This window comes from Aythya marila, assembly GCF_965140915.1.
Source record: "Aythya marila genome assembly, chromosome: 2".
NCBI lineage: Eukaryota > Metazoa > Chordata > Aves > Anseriformes > Anatidae > Aythya > Aythya marila.
In genome coordinates, this window is record NC_139043.1 from 61,602,208 (window position 1) to 61,620,243 (window position 18,036).

The 18,036-nt window shown below is 42.0% G+C and overlaps 1 protein-coding gene across 1 annotated transcript; it reads left to right on the forward strand.

Moving 5' to 3' along the window:
- The first annotated feature begins 414 nt into the window (after positions 1 to 414).
- On the forward strand, positions 415 to 17,875 carry FKBP9 (FKBP prolyl isomerase 9). The gene is made up of 10 exons (XM_082755218.1): positions 415 to 732; positions 4,181 to 4,326; positions 4,518 to 4,707; positions 5,402 to 5,547; positions 6,686 to 6,875; positions 9,072 to 9,217; positions 10,503 to 10,689; positions 12,562 to 12,707; positions 14,285 to 14,448; positions 16,136 to 17,875. The coding sequence occupies exons 1-10, from the start codon at positions 476 to 478 to the stop codon at positions 16,316 to 16,318; spliced, it is 1,755 nt and encodes a 584-aa protein (XP_082611344.1). The 5' UTR covers positions 415 to 475; the 3' UTR covers positions 16,319 to 17,875.
- The last annotated feature ends 161 nt before the right edge of the window (positions 17,876 to 18,036 follow it).

The window sequence follows — 18,036 nt, forward strand, 5'->3', positions numbered from 1 at the left end:
GTTCAGGTTGGGAATGAAGAGACATTTCTGTCAGAAAGAGCAGTTGGGCACTGGGACGGGTTGCCCAGGGAGGTGGTGGCGTCACCATCCCTGGGGGTGTTCAAGGAAAGGTTGGACGTGGTGCTTGGGGACATGGTTTAGCGGGTGACACTGGTGGTAGAGGTGCGGTTGGACCAGACGGTCCTGGCGGTCCTTCCCACCCTTCCCACTCCGACACGCCGTGAGGCGAGGGGCTCCCTCCGCCATTCCCCACGCCGCCACGTCGCACCGGGGCCACCGTCCCCACAGCGTGGCCGCCCCTCGGCTGCTCCTCCCCCGCCGCGGGTGCGAGCATTGTGGGGGAAAGGGGCCGGCGGCATCCACGTCTGCGAGGAGGAGGAAGAGGAGGAGGAGGAGGAGGAGGAGGAGCGGAGCCTTCCCCTGGCGGCCGTGTGCGCGCTGTGCCCCGCTTCCCCCCCACCCCTCGCCACCCTCCATGGCGGGGCCGGCGGCGCGGCGGGGCCCGGGCTGCGGCTCGCTGCTGCTGCTGCTGCCGGCGCTGCTGGTGAGCTGGGCGGCCTGCCAGGCTCCGCCGGTGCCCGGCGCCGCCGCCGAGCCGCCCTGGGACGGGGCCGATGTCAGCGTTGAGCGGCGCTTCGTGCCCGAGCGCTGCCCGCGGGCGGTGCGGCGGGGGGACTTCGTGCGCTACCACTACCTGGGCGCCTTCCCCGACGGCACCCGCTTCGACTCCAGGTGCGAGGGGCGCCGGGGACGGGACGGAGCCGGGGACGGGGACGGGAACAAGCGAGGCAGGTGTCCGAGGGGCGGCTGGGGCCGGAGAGACGGGCCCGAGCCACCAGGCAGCGGGGCGGGGAGCCCCGGAGGTCGCCACCGTGGTGGTGTCGAGGCTTGTTGCTGCTGGAGGGAAGGAGACCGCCGGGGGGTCCGGGCAGGATGGAGAACAGGAGACTGCATCCTGACACCGAGATACCGAGCCCAGCGCTGTCCTGCCTCGTGCCTTTTGCTGCGACCCGTCACGGAGCCACTGCATGCAGCGATACCTGCCTGCTTCCTACTGCCACGTCCCGTCACCGAACGCCTTCGTGCAGCGCCATCCTGCCCCTTTCCTGCTGCTACGTCCTGTAATGGAGCTGCCCGCTTCCTTCCACGCCTCCCCTGTGGCCTTTCGAGGCTCAAACCTACCACACTGCAACAAACGAGTAGTCTTTACCCGAAATGAAAGAGTCCTTCAGCAGTTCTTACTAAGGAGTAGTTGTCTATGTTGCCTGTAAATGAGCGTGACCCGTCTGCAGTGGAATGTCCTGCTGCCTTCCTCCTGTTATTTTGGGGTCAGGAAGCCCAAACAGTGGGATCGGGAGATTGTGAGGGATGCTGGCACTGCTTGTTTGTTTTCTCGTTCACTGCCGCTGATCAAAGTGTTGCTTGCGAAGGGAAAGCAAACTAGATTTTCCGTAATCCTGATAATCTTTCATGCACTGCAAGGGAAATCTCCAGTCTTAGGGAAATAGCTGTCCACAGAGTAAAGCCAGCGCTTCCCTTTGGGCTGGCCCAGCTGCTGCGTGCCGGTAGCACCACTTCAGCAGCGCAGCTCCACACCAAGAGCAGGGCACCGTGGCTGGTGGCTCCGCTGGCATTGGTGCTGTCCCAGGGAAGAAGCCCGGTAAGGACAGAGCACTCCTTGGCAGCCCACAGTCTTGGAAAATCAGCCTTGGGTGCAGAACGGAGGAGGCAGAAAGGCAGCGTGCTCACTGCTCATTTAAAAAATATGTGACAGTCTGGAAACCGGCCCCGTGTGCAGAAATGTGTTTCTGATTTGTACAAGCGTGCACTGAGCCACCCTCACTGGTGTGCTGAGTTGTGCCAGCAAAGTTCTGCACTGGGGCAGGACACCTGACGGGGCTTGGGTTTAATTCTGCACCCCTGGTAATTAGGCTGTGAATTATTTGGGTAGGGAATGGGCTGTGCAGAGCTGTACGTTTGTCACTTTGGGTCCTCTAAATGTCAGTGCTGCCAACTAGATGATAACGATGGCAGTCCAATCTAACCTGAGTACTTGCATGGCCATCTTCGTTTCAAAAGGCTGTAAAAATCAGCTGTGGCCAGCTTGTAACTTTTTTCCTAGATGGCAGCTCATGTTGACAGACGTTTTTGTTATTCTGTACCTGCGGGACTCTTTTTGGACTGATGACAGTGGTCTGTTGTTTTAGGAGCTACTGGAAAATTTGGAGTTCTTGTGTTCTGGAGGTCAACTGAAGGAATCTTTTGGAATATTTGTCTTAAATTCTTTATCACTTACAGCATACAAGTTAAAGATGTTCAATTTATACCTGAAATCAGCCTATTAGAAAACCCATTTTTTACCAGTTGTATTTGTTACTTGCTTTTTAAGTTTATGAAGGTGCTTCCCAGCATCAGTGTAGTTGAACACTGCTGTGAAACTGGCCTTGAAAATACTTCAGGCATTGAAGTGAGGGCAGGTTTACTCTGTTTCTTCTTCGACTGCTGAAAGTGTTCTTGAGGCTTAAACTTTCCTTTCTCTACAGGTAGTTCCAAGCAGAAAGTAGTAATGCTGCTCTTCTTGTTAACGGGCTGCTTACAAAGTCTTACTGATCACAGCTGTTTCACGTAATTAACTAACGTCCTTCTTCATTAATTTCTTTTTATCAGTGTGTATTTTTTTATTTCCATAGCCACAAAATCATTTGAATTTCGAAGTCTGAATCTTATTGCCTATGCATCTGCTGTTAATGTGGTAAATTCTGCTAATAGGATCGAACTGTGCTCAGCTTTAAGGAATCTGCAAAGTCAGTTGGTCAAAGCCTCAGGGTCCATTCACTGCTTTGTTCAGTTCTATGCTTAGCATCAACAATTTTTTAAAATTTAGGTTTATTTTTAGAAAAAAAAAAGAGTACTTTTTTGTTTTATGATCATCCCAGACGTAGTGCCAAGCTTTGTCAATTGCTACAAAATTCCACTTTTGAGGGTTTTGTAGAATGTTATTAATCTTAACATCTTGATTATGTTTTTATATGCACAGCAGAATTTTTCAGCAGCTTATTTAAATATTTTCCATCCTTGCCTGGGGGCGGGAATACTGGTGCAACAGAAAGTGACTGCTGTGTATAGAGGGTTGTCTATTTTAAGGAAAATGTTTTCCAGAAGAAAATCATAGAGTAAACAGAGAGATCCCTCAGTGAAATATTTGAGGGATTTGGAGGCTCTGGGACTGTTAGGAGGCTCAGTGTGTTGTGGAAATGATGTGCACAGTCTTGGAAGTAAAGTTTGACATCATTTCCCTAGTGATATCTAGCCACTGGCTGCTTTCCAGAGTGTTTCAGCAGGCAGAGGCAGAAGCCTTTGCTTTTTTTTTTCTTCAGTGTTGCCTTTTATCAGAAAAAAGTCCTTTACATTGTAACAAGAATTTGAGAAAGTGGAAGCAGTGAAAGCTTAGAAATAGGCAGCTTCTGAAATGCATCCTGACTTATGTTTATACATTTTTCTGGGCAATGAGTAGCAGCAGTAACTCAGGTACAGCAGAGCGGGGTCATTGTGTGGCTTGAGGCAGTCAGAGGAACCGCTTATGCCAACGCTGGTGTTATGTTGTGTTAGCACTGCTGCTTTCAGTGCTCTGTAGAAAACTTTCATTAGCATTTACGAATGGTTTATTTTACCTTTCAAATGGGTTATCGAAGTAGAAGATTGTTTGATTGGATATGCTGGTTTTTGATCTGGCAAACCTGCTGTTTAAAGCACGCCTCTATTTTTTGGTGTTTAGCTAAGTCTTAGTGAAATGAGAGCTGGAAATGTAGAGGAGAAAGTAGTTAACCAGTTGGCAAATCTCACAGCTGTGACTCACAAAGGCACCTTTTCCCTTTCCTCTTCTTGCATAAATTAAGCGTAAATTAACCACGTGTAGTTAAGGGCTGTGGATGTCTGCAGGATGGATCCCTGTTGCGCACCACTACATCACATTTTGGGTATATGGTGGGCAGTGGACCGGAGGAGGGCTGGCTTGGAGTTTCAGAAACACTTGGATTCAACCATTCCCCTGGCAGCTGCCTTTGGATAGAGTTATGCTAACAGGGCAGGGAGGAGATGGAGTACAGTTAAGCTCTCAATAGCAGAAGCCATAAATCAATAAATGAGCCACTAACCTTTCTGCTTGCTTCTCCCTCCTTAGCTATGACAGGGGATCCACGTTCAACGTGTTTGTGGGGAAAGGCCAGCTCATTGCTGGGATGGACAAAGCCCTGGTTGGCATGTGCGTGAACGAGCGGCGGTTCGTGAAAATTCCCCCCAAGCTCGCCTATGGGGACGAAGGCGTGTGTAAGTACAGCACCAGGCACCTGAATAGCTCCTTGTGCGGGTGACTGATGGACATACAGAGGGTTATAAACACAAAAAGGATGGAGTCGTATCCCGTGAATTGCTTTAGGGAATACACAGATTGGTTCACTTATTGCTGATGTCCGATAGAGCAAAGGAAGCAAACTCCCTTGTGTTGTTTTGCTTTTCAGCTGGTGTGATACCCCCCAATGCCGTGCTCCATTTTGATGTGCTTCTGATCGATCTGTGGAATTCGGAGGACGAAGTGCAGGTTCAGACTTACTTCAAACCCGAGAAGTGCACTCGGACAGTGCAGGTGTCTGACTTCGTGCGATACCATTACAATGGGACATTCTTAGATGGGACCCTCTTTGATTCGAGGTGCGCAGCTGAGCTGTGTGTGTGCTTGTCTATTTTAGCAGGTGTCTGATTCACCTGAAACTGTCTTTTCCTCTCCCCTCTACAGTTATGGCAATTAGTGCTAATTGACCAGAAACAGACAATTTTCGGAGGAAATTAAAGCTAGCATCATATAAAAATCAGTAATTTATTCAGACATTATGAGACAGCAGTACTGACTCAAACCAATAAGTTATTTCTAGGTGGGTATTAGCAGCCCAAGTCTATTTTTTTAGTAGTATTTCATTCCCTGTATTTGTATTACTGTCTATAATTAGTCAGCTAATAGTTTTTGTAACCACTGCAGCGCAGCTATTCAATTCAGATACAAGCTTTATAAATTAAGCAGGCAGAGTTCTTAGAGACATTGAGCTATTAACACTTTAATATTGAGATATTAAGTTTATAGCCTGTGTATTTCATTGAAGTTCTGTGGAAAATAATGCTTTAATAACAGCTGCCATTATGTTTGTGAGTGATGTTATTAAAACCCATGTAAGGTTTCTGAAATAGCTAAGCACTCTGGAAAATGCTACTCAGCAAGACCTTGGCAAATCAATGAACCCATATGTTGGGAGCAGCAAGTTGTGACATATCTTGTGCATAGTATGTGACTTTTGAGGATTATTGTTGTTCCTGCCTATGGCTTTACATTGCTTTTTTTGCTTGTTTTTAGCCATAATCGGATGAGAACTTACGATACCTATGTGGGAATTGGATGGCTGATTCCTGGTATGGACCAGGGTCTCTTGGGAATGTGTGTGGGAGAGAAGCGCATCATCACAATACCACCTTTCCTGGCATATGGAGAAGAAGGAGATGGTAAAAATTACTCCTTTTTTATCCAGTACATCCAAATTCTAAAACAAACCTGACCCTTGTGTGTTTTAAATTCTTGGGCAACATTACTGCCAATTTCAGACAAATGGACCAAGAGAGGAAAGAGATGTTACAACTACTGGAAAGAGAGGTTAAAAATGTATTATGGATGGGATGTGACTGATCATAAAATACCTTTTTAAAAATAATATGAGCACTAAGTTGCTTAGTTGACATATTGTTGAAAAAAATAAAATGTAGTTTCATTCAGAGAGTATCACCTGTGGTTAATAATGTCTCCAAAAAGTGGAAGTCACGTGACTGTATAATTCTTCCAGTGACTGCCATGGAGACCTGAAAACTTATATATAAAATTTAGTTCTACTTTTGTTCCTTTTTTTGCAAAGAATGCCCCAGTAATGGCTACAAGATGGGTTAGTAGTCATATGAGACTGCCTTCAGGTCTCATATAGAGGTTCCCATATTAAATGAGGGGGTAGTTACGTATAGTTTGGAATTCTTCCTTGCTTAAATTCTTGCTCTGCTCTAATGTTTAAGGATGTCTTGATTATGTACGAAGTTTCACATCCCTTCATTACCATTTATTGTGATAAATCCACAAAGCTTTGTTACCTACAGAGGTGGTTGTTTTAAAAATTTGACAAGTTCTTGAGCTCATTGGTTCTCAGACAAAGCAATCCATATGATAATTTGTGTGTCAATGGAGAAGTATTTCTTCACTAAGGTACTTAATTTACCCTTCTTCAGCTTCTATCATGTGGTCTCTGGTTTTGGACAGGATAGGAAGAGCAGATATACAACATTTGTATACTGATGGATGTTTTATGTACTTTAATGAATGTGTTGGTAAACTAAACCTTGCAGCTCAGGTGGACCTGGTGTACATTGACTAAGGTGGGCGTTACTGAAGAGGCTTGTTTTTGATAAGGTAATGGCATCACAATAGGCACAGAATGAAATAACTGAATGGGAGAATTAAATGACAAACCCACACGTAAAATAACTGACTAGAAAGAGATTACACTAATTTGTTTTTCTTTTAGTTTGTTCAGCAAAAATGTTCAAGCTTTTTTTAGAACATGGTCTGTTGTAATCAGCTTCTGCTCTGACACTCTTGTAGGTAAGGAGATCCCTGGCCAAGCTTCACTAGTCTTCGATGTGGTTTTGCTAGATCTCCATAACCCCAAGGACGGTATTACTATTGAGAACCAGCAGGTACCTGAATCTTGTGAGCGGAGAAGCCAAACAGGAGACTTCCTCCGATACCATTACAATGGCACACTTTTGGATGGCACGTTGTTTGATTCCAGGTAACCAAACTGTTCAGTACTGCAGATGCCATTTCTAGTTTGTCTTGTCTGTCTGGTTCATAATATACCTAAATATAATTCTTTGCTACTCCTTTTTTGTGAGTGGAGCTGGCGTCTTCTCTTAATAAAAAATTTACAAATCTTTTCAATACGGGAAGGAAGGTAAAGGCCTATTTTGTTTTTTGACAGTGTCAGAGTCGCCATCTAGGGGTCATGATCCACCCGATGAAGCTGTCTATGCTTTAGATGTGTGCTTGAATAGTCTTTGCCCCGTTGTTTATCTGCCAAATAGGTGAAACTACTGAAGGGACAGAACATAAATACGATTCCCATTTTACATCCTGAGAATTGTGGGTCACAATTCAGCAACAGGGTTTCTGTGATAAAGGAAGAAGGTTCACTGTCACTTCATATTCAAAGTGCTCTGGTACATTAGCGCCATGTGCAGAATTATATGAGGAATAATGCCATTGTAGCTTTCTGACATTTTTTTTTTTGCTTTTCAGTGAGAAATACTTTACTACACCTGCTTTCAGAAAAGCTGTTATGAGTAGCTAACAAGAATTGGAAATGAGACACTGTAAAATGTTTTGCAAACTAAACTCAAAGCAGATTGTTTCATACTTCTACAGCTGCTTGAAGGTCAGGATCAGTTTGCAAACATCAGCTGAATAGTATGCCATGTGTAAAACTTTCTGTGAGGAGGAGTCAGGGAATTGTATCTCAAATAATTGAACTGAGGTGCAGGAAGGTTCATGGTCAACCTTGATCTCCCCATTCAGTTGCCCAGCTTCGTGGGAGGGTAGAAAGCAGGAGGCCAGCCATCAGTGCAGATCTTAACTTACAGCTTATAAAAAATGTAAGTGAAGCACTTCTGGCTTATCCACAGTGCACCTGGACAGAATGTTTCTGTTTTTGAGAAGCAAATGGATGTTGTCTTTTCTGTTGTGATTAAAAAATTCTTGAAAGTGACACGGTTGTATTTATATTAGGGTTGTTGTCAGTAAACAGTAATAAATGCTTTGTGGACAGTAGCCTCTTCATCATCCTAAAGAGCTGACGGTTGTTATGAGGTTTATTCCTTAGAGTGTCATGTCCCGGCTTCCTGCAGAATTTCCAAGAAAGGCCCGTGTCTAACAAGCCTGTGAAGAAATAGAGCAGCTAACAATAGTTATTGAAAGCCTTGGAGCTGACCAAGAAAAAAAAATGTCACTACTACAGGGAGCATGCCAAAAGCACAGCTAATGGCTGGGGTCAAGAGCTCTAATAATCTTTTCTTTCATTTCTTTCTCTGCAATATTTAGCTGCAGAACAGATCCTGGGAAGCTCAGCCAGGGCTGTCTGGACTTAGACCAGTTCAGCAAGCCTCTGAATTAACTAAGGTTCAGTGCTGGTGTCATTCATTCCAAGAGCTACCTTGTAAAGATGAATTAAAACCTTACCTTGTAAAGATGAATTAAAACCTTTCTGCCTTCCTTTCTTTGTGCTGTACCTTCATGTAACATGCCTTGAAGAAAGGCAGAAGGCAGACACATCCTTCTAATAAACGTCATCTGTTGTTGTAGGCTTGTTTTATTCTTACCATAGGTGTTGAAGCAGATCCTTCAACCAACGTTTTAAGTGATTGACATGGTTAAGAAGGGAGGGATAGTGTTGATACTGGTTTGTAGTCATGACTCATTTTAATGATCTGCATCCCAGTAGAGCTTATTTATCCCACCTCCAGCTTGTAGCAGTTCAGCTACATAGCTGTGGTTGCAAAATGAGATAGGCGTCTCACAAAAATTAACCTAAACTATATCTAGGTGATAAGCACTTATTAAAATAGAGCTAGGGCAGGGGAAAATTTAAAGGAGAAAACTGATTTTGTCAGCTGCTTAAACTCAACAGAAATCATGCTGTAATAAAGTGCAGAAATAGGTGAGATTGTTTTGTCAGTATGAAGTAGAAATGCATTTGCAAATAAGCTGTTCCCTAGCAAGAGTCCAGAATTGGTTGGTAAATGATGCATATGCATCACGGACTGATGAAACGTGGTGACCTAGATTCATCGAACATAGTGATTGCATTGTGTCTCTCTGGTGACAGTTAATGATCATGTGCTTGACCTTAACTGGTTTAGGAATTGTGTTGCAAGATTGCAAACTTCTGTACTTTCTGGAGCACCACTGCTAAAAAGAAAATATTTTTCCACAGCTACTCACGAAATCGTACATATGACACCTATGTCGGGAAGGGTTACGTGATCGCTGGGATGGATGAAGGTTTGCTAGGTGTGTGCACTGGTGAGAAGAGAAGAATAATAATTCCTCCTCATCTTGGGTATGGAGAAGAAGGAAGAGGTGAGGTTGACTTTTCATTCAAGACTCCAGCAATTAATGATGTTTCCTTTGCTGTTCAGTGCAGTTGTATGTAGTTAAAATACATAATGTATTTGCTCCACTTTTTTGGCATTTGAAAGGCCTATGAATTAGTTCATTATTTTGTGGGCACACAACTAACAGGATTATACCCAGAATGTGCAAAATTATTTTAATTAGCTAATAGGCGAGACAATAGGACTGCAGGACAGTTTCTCATGTAATTGGTGACCTGAAATCATTTGGATAATTAGTATTTCAGGCAGACTGGTACTTGATGACCTGAAATCATTTGGATAATCAGTGTTGCAGACGGACTGGTACTTGGATGCCAGGAACTCTGCGGTGTGGCATTCCTTCCTGTGTGTCTTAACAAGTGCTGTATGCTAAAGGAATTTATTGTGTTAAGTTTTCTTCCCCGTTCCTTCCACAGCCACAGGTTTTGTGGACTCCTAAGCCGCCTCTGTAAACAGTGGATGCATGTAACAGCAAAGTGTCTGTGTATGTATAACATACAATTAAAATTCCTTTGGGAAGACTCATTAATACCTAAAAAGATTGCAATGAGTGGTTGAAATACGGTAACACTTCTAGCCAATCACAGTTTTGTGGCTGGTGTTTCCAAAGGTACCTCCGGGGTTGTTATTTGGAAAAAGTGACTTAGAAGAGAAGCCTCTCTTCTGTGGATGCAAATTCTGTGCTGTTGATTTGGGAATTAAGACTTCTCTACCAACAAAACCCATTGCTGTATTTGGATGTGTCTGGCATTGCTGGTAATGCAATTGCACATTATCCTGGGAAGTGGGGGGAAGAAGTTGCTTGCTATCAGGACATATTAGGAACATGTAACTTTTAATACACAATGGCATTTGTTGAAGCACGAGAAGAGCTAAAGAATTCTGACAATCGATAATGAATTGGTACGTGAAACAAAAGCCAGTCATTTAGGGTGATCACAGGAAATACATGCTTATTGCTTCATTTCTGCCTAATTCTCCAATTCAGAATAATGGAATTTTTTCCTCCACTATGGAACTGAGTGCATGTTCAATGCTTTTCCACTAGTTCTCTGTCCTACACTGGATGCAGCTTGCAGCAGTTCCATATAGCAGAGATGTAGTCCTTTAGTTCTGAAAAAGAAGAGCAAGATGATTCAGTAGAGGACATAGTGGGAATTTATATTCCTACTGGGTACAGTATGTGGTCATCGTAAGCCCTTTTGGGTACCATTTCTTTTTCTACTTGTCCTAATTTGCTTCCTGTTTAGGAAAGATTCCAGGATCTGCAGTGCTGGTCTTTGACATACACGTGGTTGACTTCCACAACCCCTCAGACTCGGTCAGCATTACTGTCAACTACAAACCTTCCAACTGCACTGTGTTGAGTAAGAAAGGAGATTACCTGAAGTATCACTACAACGCTTCACTCCTGGATGGTACTTTGCTAGACTCAACGTAAGTCTGTTATGTGTTAAAGAAAATGTCCCCTGCAGCTGTGAAGGCAGAATGAATAGCATGCAAAGCAGGCTGGAAGAGAAAAAAAAAAAAAACAAAAAAAAAACCAGAGCATTTATTTAGAATGTGATTTTCTTTTTATGTCTGTCTGTCTGTCTAAGATGTGTAGTAGGAAGAGGAAAAGAAAGACCGCTTCTCTTAGAGAGAGAACCAGAAACAAAGAGGTTGTAGGAATGTGTTGGAAAAGAACATAAACACTACAAGCAGAGTGATGAAACAGGTTGTCTGCGTGGCATTTTGTTCAAATGGGCTAATTCAGGAATCTGGGCAGTCATAACAGACCGACACACAGGGCCCTGTGAATGAACTAATTATGTTCAGTTTCATGGGTAGGATTTGCAGCCTGCTGATGCAGTGCTCCTGAGAGAGGTCTGAGAAGCACTCAGTGTGGTCTTGCTAAAGCCAGCTTGAGTGCGTTGTACAGTAAGTGGTCGCCATCAGGCAACCCACACATGGGCGCTGATTTCCCTGTCCTGTCCTGTTGCAATAAGTGGCAGCATGGAGAAATAATCAGGTTGGTTATGCCTGTGATGATAATGTTCCTCTTCCTCCTTTCTGTTGACAGTAGGTTTATGAGGAAGTCAGAGACTGCTCTGGTCTGTCTCATATCCAACTAAAGCAAATCCACAGCACTGATTGCTGCAGCTACAAGAATACTTTTGCTAGCTTGTTTTTCTGCTTTCATATTTTGCATAGCATTAGTCATCTAAATAATATTTTATTTATGGAATGGCAGTTGGAGAAAGCTATTTTTAAACAGGTTATAATTAATATAGGAAGCAGCTAGATTTTCACAGCGCACACAATAGCTTGCAGAACTGAAAAGCTGGCTTACATTGAAGCACATGATGTTATGCTGTAGTCAGGTATGTATACAAGTAATGCGTTCAGCTTCAAAACACCTTTTATATGGCAGAAATGCTCAATTCTCATTTTGTAGAAGGAACCAAGGGATACTGAGGCTGTCTTATCGAAAGCAGTTTAGAGAGCACCAAAGATAATGAATCCTGTACGTCTAATTTTCAGGCTGGTTTCCTATCCACTGAATTGTTTTCTTTGCAAATAATACTCTGTTGTACAGGCACGTCCTGCAGTGGTACAGCCAAGCCAAATAACCAATGACAGGAGGCTGACAGAAGAAAAGGTCCTGCTGTTGTGGTGCATACCACATACTGAGTCTTAACATAGCACTGTTCTTTTAGAGTCACAAATATGCTTAACTTCTGGATTTTTAACTTTTGATAATTTATAATTTTAGAAATGAGCTACCAGCAGCAAGGTATCATTCAAAAAATAACATGGTTAAGTAGCAGTGATATTCTTCCCAGCTGTCATGATAATTCACTCATCATAGTGAATGATTAACATTAAAGGAATGGCTGATCCATGTGAATGCATCCAAATCCTCATAGGTTTGTAGTTCTGGGACATCTGGAGTTTTTAGATCTGCTAAAAATCCCAACTTGGTTGAGTTGAAAATACTTGAAATGCAAAAGCTCTTGTTTAGACATAAACTGCTTTGGGGATTTAATTGGCATGATTAATGATTCTAAGTGGATTTCATCCAAGTAACATATAATTAATACAAGATGACTTGTCAACAGTAGGGACACTTCTGTTTGGTGTTGTCTGTATCCTGCTACCTTGAGAACAACTTCAGGTAACTGCTTGGTAGAACATTGGGCATGAAGTTGATTCTGGTTGATTCTGGGCAATGACAGAACGCTAACTAGAACTGCTACTTATGTGGTAATTTTGAGCAACAGAAACTCTCTGTAGTATGTTGAGTTTGTTTTTTTTTTACTCTTTCAGACACAGTCTAGGCAAGACCTACAATATAGTCCTGGGATCTGGACAGGTGGTGGTGGGGATGGACATGGGCCTTCAAGATATGTGTGTCGGAGAACGACGCACCGTCGTTATTCCACCTCACCTTGGGTATGGGGAAGATGGAGTGGGTAAGTAAGTTCAGGAACTTGCTGCACATCCACTTAGCATCTCTGGAGCAGCTGACGTGCATGTATGCAGGTTGTGTTATTTGCTGTGCATTAGAATATAAGGCGAGGATCTCTTATCTGATTGAATATTATTTTTAGAGCTTGTTCATTTCATTATTTTAGACAGTCCTCCCATTCCCCAGTGCAATGAACATACTGTCTGTGTTGCATTTTAAGTCATATTACTGCTGTGGCCAGTGTAAAGACTTACCCAGTACAAAAGGGAACACATGCCCCAGTGATGCCATGTTGTCAAAGCGGAAAGCTCCAGGCACTCTGGTGTTGCAGAGGGATGTAAACACTGTTCTTGATAGTAGGGAATGGGGTGCTCACTCATGGACACACAGTATGTTATGCAGGAAACAAAACTGAATGGAACGGTTCAGCACTAATGTGTTGGAAAATTCAGGGAACACTCAAAATTTATAAACTACATTTTTCTGTTTACCAGTGCAGTTGAAACCCCAGCAATAGTACATTCAAGACAGCTTGGGAATCCCTGTTTCAGAGTGTTGAAGCTTATCAATTTTTAATGACAAGGGTAACAGTAATTAAAAAGAACAATATAAAAGTGACAAGAACTTTCATATCCCAGTATATATAGTTGTTGTTGGCCTTCTGAGTTAAAGACTGGAGGGGAAGGAGTCTATCGTGAGATCACCAAAATCAATAAGCTCAGGTTTAATATGGAAATGGTTGCATAAGTTGTAAGCTTCAATACCCCCAGAGCAGTTTGTATTTGACAAAGACTGTCAGACATCACACATCAAATGTAATGGAGAATTAATTTGTGAAAAGAGATAAAAAGCAATTTCACTTGTACCTGGTTTCCAAAATAATTATGAAGAAAAATTATGAGCATTAGGAATATGCAGCATTTTACACCGTTGTACAAAAACACATGATTATAAATAATAAATTGAAAATCATCATAAAATGGGAAAAAACGTTATGTCAAAAAAAAACATTATGAATATACCAGTGATAGGTATTTGGGATCATACAACTTGCAGTTGATATCCATGGTGTGAAACATTACATGATTGTTATTGGTTTGGTATATACACACAAATCTGAAGACTTTGATTGTTTCTTTGCTGCTGGACAGAAGTTAGAGGTGACCTCTATTCAACTTTTTCAAGTATAAATTAAACTCCTTCTGTGGTTTCATTGAAGTAATATACCCAGCAGTTACAATACCGCTGAGTCTGTCAGTACCACCTGGATATACAGTGTATTGTCAAGATAAAGGAAAATTAATTAATTCACACAGTTTTTGCTTTACAAGTTAAAAAAAAAAAAAAAAAAGATGCAGTTTCATTATGAACTCTTCCTTTATGTTATGTTCACCTCTGCTGAAGGGAACAGAAAGGTTTGGTGGGCTTGGAATCCCAGGGCCTGGGGATCATAGTAGAGAAACAGCCATTGGAGCTGGAAGAGAAATATTATTTTGGACTTAAAGAAAATGTACTCTTCAATGTAAGAAAGGATAAATACAATAGAATCATAGAATTTCTCTTTGCCGTTTTTTGTGACAGAAGGAGAAGTGCCTGGTAGTGCCGTGTTAGTTTTTGATATTGAACTGCTGGAGCTGGTGTCTGGCTTGCCTGAAGGATACATGTTTGTATGGAACGGTGAAGTGTCTCCCAATCTGTTTGAAGAAATAGACCAGAATCACGATGGAGAGGTTCTTTTAGAGGAGGTAAGCTAAGTGAAAACACTTCCAGTGGTTTTCTCCTTATTGCCATCACCAAGGTAGTCAGGTATTGAAGAATTCAGTCTGCCTTTGCTTTGCTTCACTTGTCTTTTTTCACATGTTGGTGGTTGTCAAGGTAACAGGAAGCCAGAGTCTGTTAAAATACATTTAATTAGCATTAGAGAGAGAAGTGGAAAGAAAAAAATACAAGAATGGCCATACTACTTAAGAGTATGTTTACTGTTGTGGTCTCCTGCTGTGGTCAACAGCAGATCTGCAGGGAACAGGCGTAAGAGGCAAAGTTAGTGTTCAGTGATCCTTCACTGCATCAGCCTTCACAGGGTCTGCTGGTGGGAGGTTTATGGTGTATCCAGGAGCTTTCTGTTCCCTTCTGGAACCTCCACAGGTGGATTGTGTGCTGTGTGAATGAGTCCTTCCCCCTCCTTGCTTGTGCCACGAGTCTCTGGTGTAAGAATGCCACTGGGTGCCCTAATGGAAACTCACTTCCCTTTGCCACACCACCTTGCATTATATAAATCTCTGTGAGGTTTTCCTCTGTGTTTTCTCTTAACTGAGGAAGTCTCTCTCTATATATATTTAATTTTATTTTTTATTATTCTCTTCAGTCTTCTTTGTCGCATTTCTGTCTTTATGTTTTGTGTCCTTCCCTGTTGGAGCAGTGCTGCATGCAGCACTCGTGGCGCAGGCTGTGACCTGTGAAATAGCATGAGATGACTTTTCAGTATTTTAACAAACCGTTGGGGTTAAATCAAAACTTATTTCTCCTCTTCCTGGCATTCTCTTCCACCTTTTTATTTTCCTTCTTTCTCCATCTTCTCTCCCTTGTATTTATTTCCATTTCTGCCTTTGCAGCGGAGAAAATAGTTTATCAGTCCAGAGAACAAATGAGGTGGGATGTTGATATCCGTATAGCTAGTGAGGAGGGGAAGGAGGAGCCAGGGCGATGAGAGAGGGCGCTTGGCCTAAAAAGTGTAAATGAATGTGAAAAATATCTCTCATTGCTGAAGCTTATTTAAGAAGTAGCACCATAGATTACAGCAGTTGGAAGAACTGTGTTTGATTGTGGGCTTTCTGTTTCTGGTAAGCCATCAGCATGACTTCTGTCAGACGTAGTCTAATCACCTTGAGTAACATCATCATACGTATCAGGAAAAGGATTTTTAGGGAAAACTAACTTTGCAATCTGGCAACCTTTTCATCCCTCGTCCCCCCATCAAAGTTATGGGAATTGAATGAAAGGCATAATGCCTGAAGCTACTTTAGCAAGTCTGATGGTATGCTGATGCTTCCAGTTGCATTCCTGTGTTTCATTTTTTTTTGTTGTGTGTTACTTCTTCTAAGACGCAGGTAGCGGCCTGTATTATGATGTGAATTTCTTGTATCAGCATGCAGAATTACCCTCCCTCTTTCCATATACATCTGATCCTAAGTCACTCAACTTATCTACCCTAAATTATGAAAAAAATATCACCCTAAATTACGAGAAATCAATTTTCTTATTATGGGTCCAGAACCCACTGGAATAAATGAGGAACGTCCTGTCGAGCTCCACATAGTGTGATTTAACCTCATGTGTCTGTGCTAATTAGCCTAAATTAAGTTGTAATAATTCTCTCTTCAGTTCTAAATGTCTGTTGCGTTGTGAGCTGATTTCTCCTTCTTTCCCTTGCAGTTTTCAGAATACATTCAAGCTCAAGTTGATTCCGGCAAAGGAAAACTAGCTCCTGGTTTTGATTTTGAAAAAATTGTTAAAAATATGTTCACCAATCAGGACCGAGATGGAAATGGTAAAGTTACTGCTGAAGAATTCAAGTTGAAAGACCAGGAGGCCAAAGAGGAACATGATGAACTGTAAAGCTATGAAGAGCAAAGAGCACTGAGCTGACCTACTCCTAGGATGCGTGTACTGGAAAGGGTTTAAGCAAGCATGTTTCTGAAAGGTTAGCACTCAGCCTGTGTGTGCCCATGCACATATGCTGGGTAGACTGTTAAAACAGGAAGAGATTTTCAGTTGGAATTGTCAGGTGTATTTAAAAATAAAAAGCAGTGGTAAGTGCCTTAAGACAGGATGCATGAACTGGTAGAGAGTGTACTGCCAGACACGGCATCATGAAGCATGTGGTCTGTTTTTGAACTAAAGATCAGAAGTCATCATTGAACACTACGCAGTCACTTGGATGGGTGGCAGGGAGAAAACTACAGAGTGCTTTTAAAAGAGTTTTAAGAAACCTTCTGTATCTGAAGTATTTCTGCAGCAGAACGAATCAGAAAATATCCCCCATGAAAATAACCTGTCAAAATTGTCAGCAGTTGATCCCAGTTCCTTTCAGAAGGCATGAGCACTCTTTCCAGTAATGGAAATTTTTGAGGAATATTTGCCAGCAGGAACCCTTGATTTACAAATAGCAGAATGTGTAAATGATAGCCATGCCATTGCAAAATTACCATAAGCTGTGAATTAAACAGGCCTGGAATTGTAACCATGTATGCGTTGGATTTTTACTTTATGAAATGAGTTTGCTACCATCTGTATATATTCAATTAGTAACCTTGACTCTTGCTGGCCTGTTAAAACAGTGTTTTTTTAGATCAGTGATTCCCAAACCTTTATAGTTGCTACCTTATTTATAGTTTTCTTAGACTTTACATATTAATATTACAGGGTCCAAATACTGTCATAAATACTGGATACAATTGATTTTACATTGGGCTTCTGTCTCCTATTTTGGGAATTGTTAGACTAAGGAGCTACTTGGAGCTTATGCAGCAAAGCAGTCTGGCATGGTGAACAAACAAAAAGACAGTGATAAAATCAAGAAGCAGACCCAGCTGTTTACACCTGCGAATGTTCTGGCATATCCCTCAATACAAAATGAGTCCTGGGAGTGCTGTTTCGATTACGTGAACTCTTGATAAAATCACCCATTAAATCTATAAATGTAGCAAGCTGTTTAATAGAAAAATATGCTAAATAGACATGTTTCTGTAAAGCTGTATGTTCCCCCCTCAGTACACTACATGTAAAGAGCACAAATACGCATAGAGCAACACTGTCAAAGACAAGTAGAAAGGGAGTTGTGTTTCCTTATACGCTTTGTGTCTAGTTTCTTGCTTTCCTTCATCTGTACATGTGGGTTGTAAACTCCCTGAGATGCTCTTTAAAAACTGATACTTCAGCTGAGTGAAAACATTTTGTACTGGTTTTTAATACAGTTGTTATAGAAAATGCAGAAAACTATTTTTTGGGTTTGATACCATTAAGTGTTGGATAACTGATCTTTTTGTTAAATAAAATGTTGATCAATTACATTTTCTTCTTGGCATTTTGATGGGTGGGAAACAGAGTAGAAGCGTATACCCTTCATGCAGCATTTTTCTTGTGCACACAAGTCCTTTTATGTTCAAATCACTATTAACCTTTGAGAAAAAAATAAAACATTTTAAATTAAAATTATTTGATTCAAAACAATTGAAAATAATAAATCACAAGAAGAGTTTGGTTTTGTGCTTCACACAAGTGAAGTTAAATCAGTTCTTCATCCTTACAGGGACTTCCCTAAATTAACCATCCCG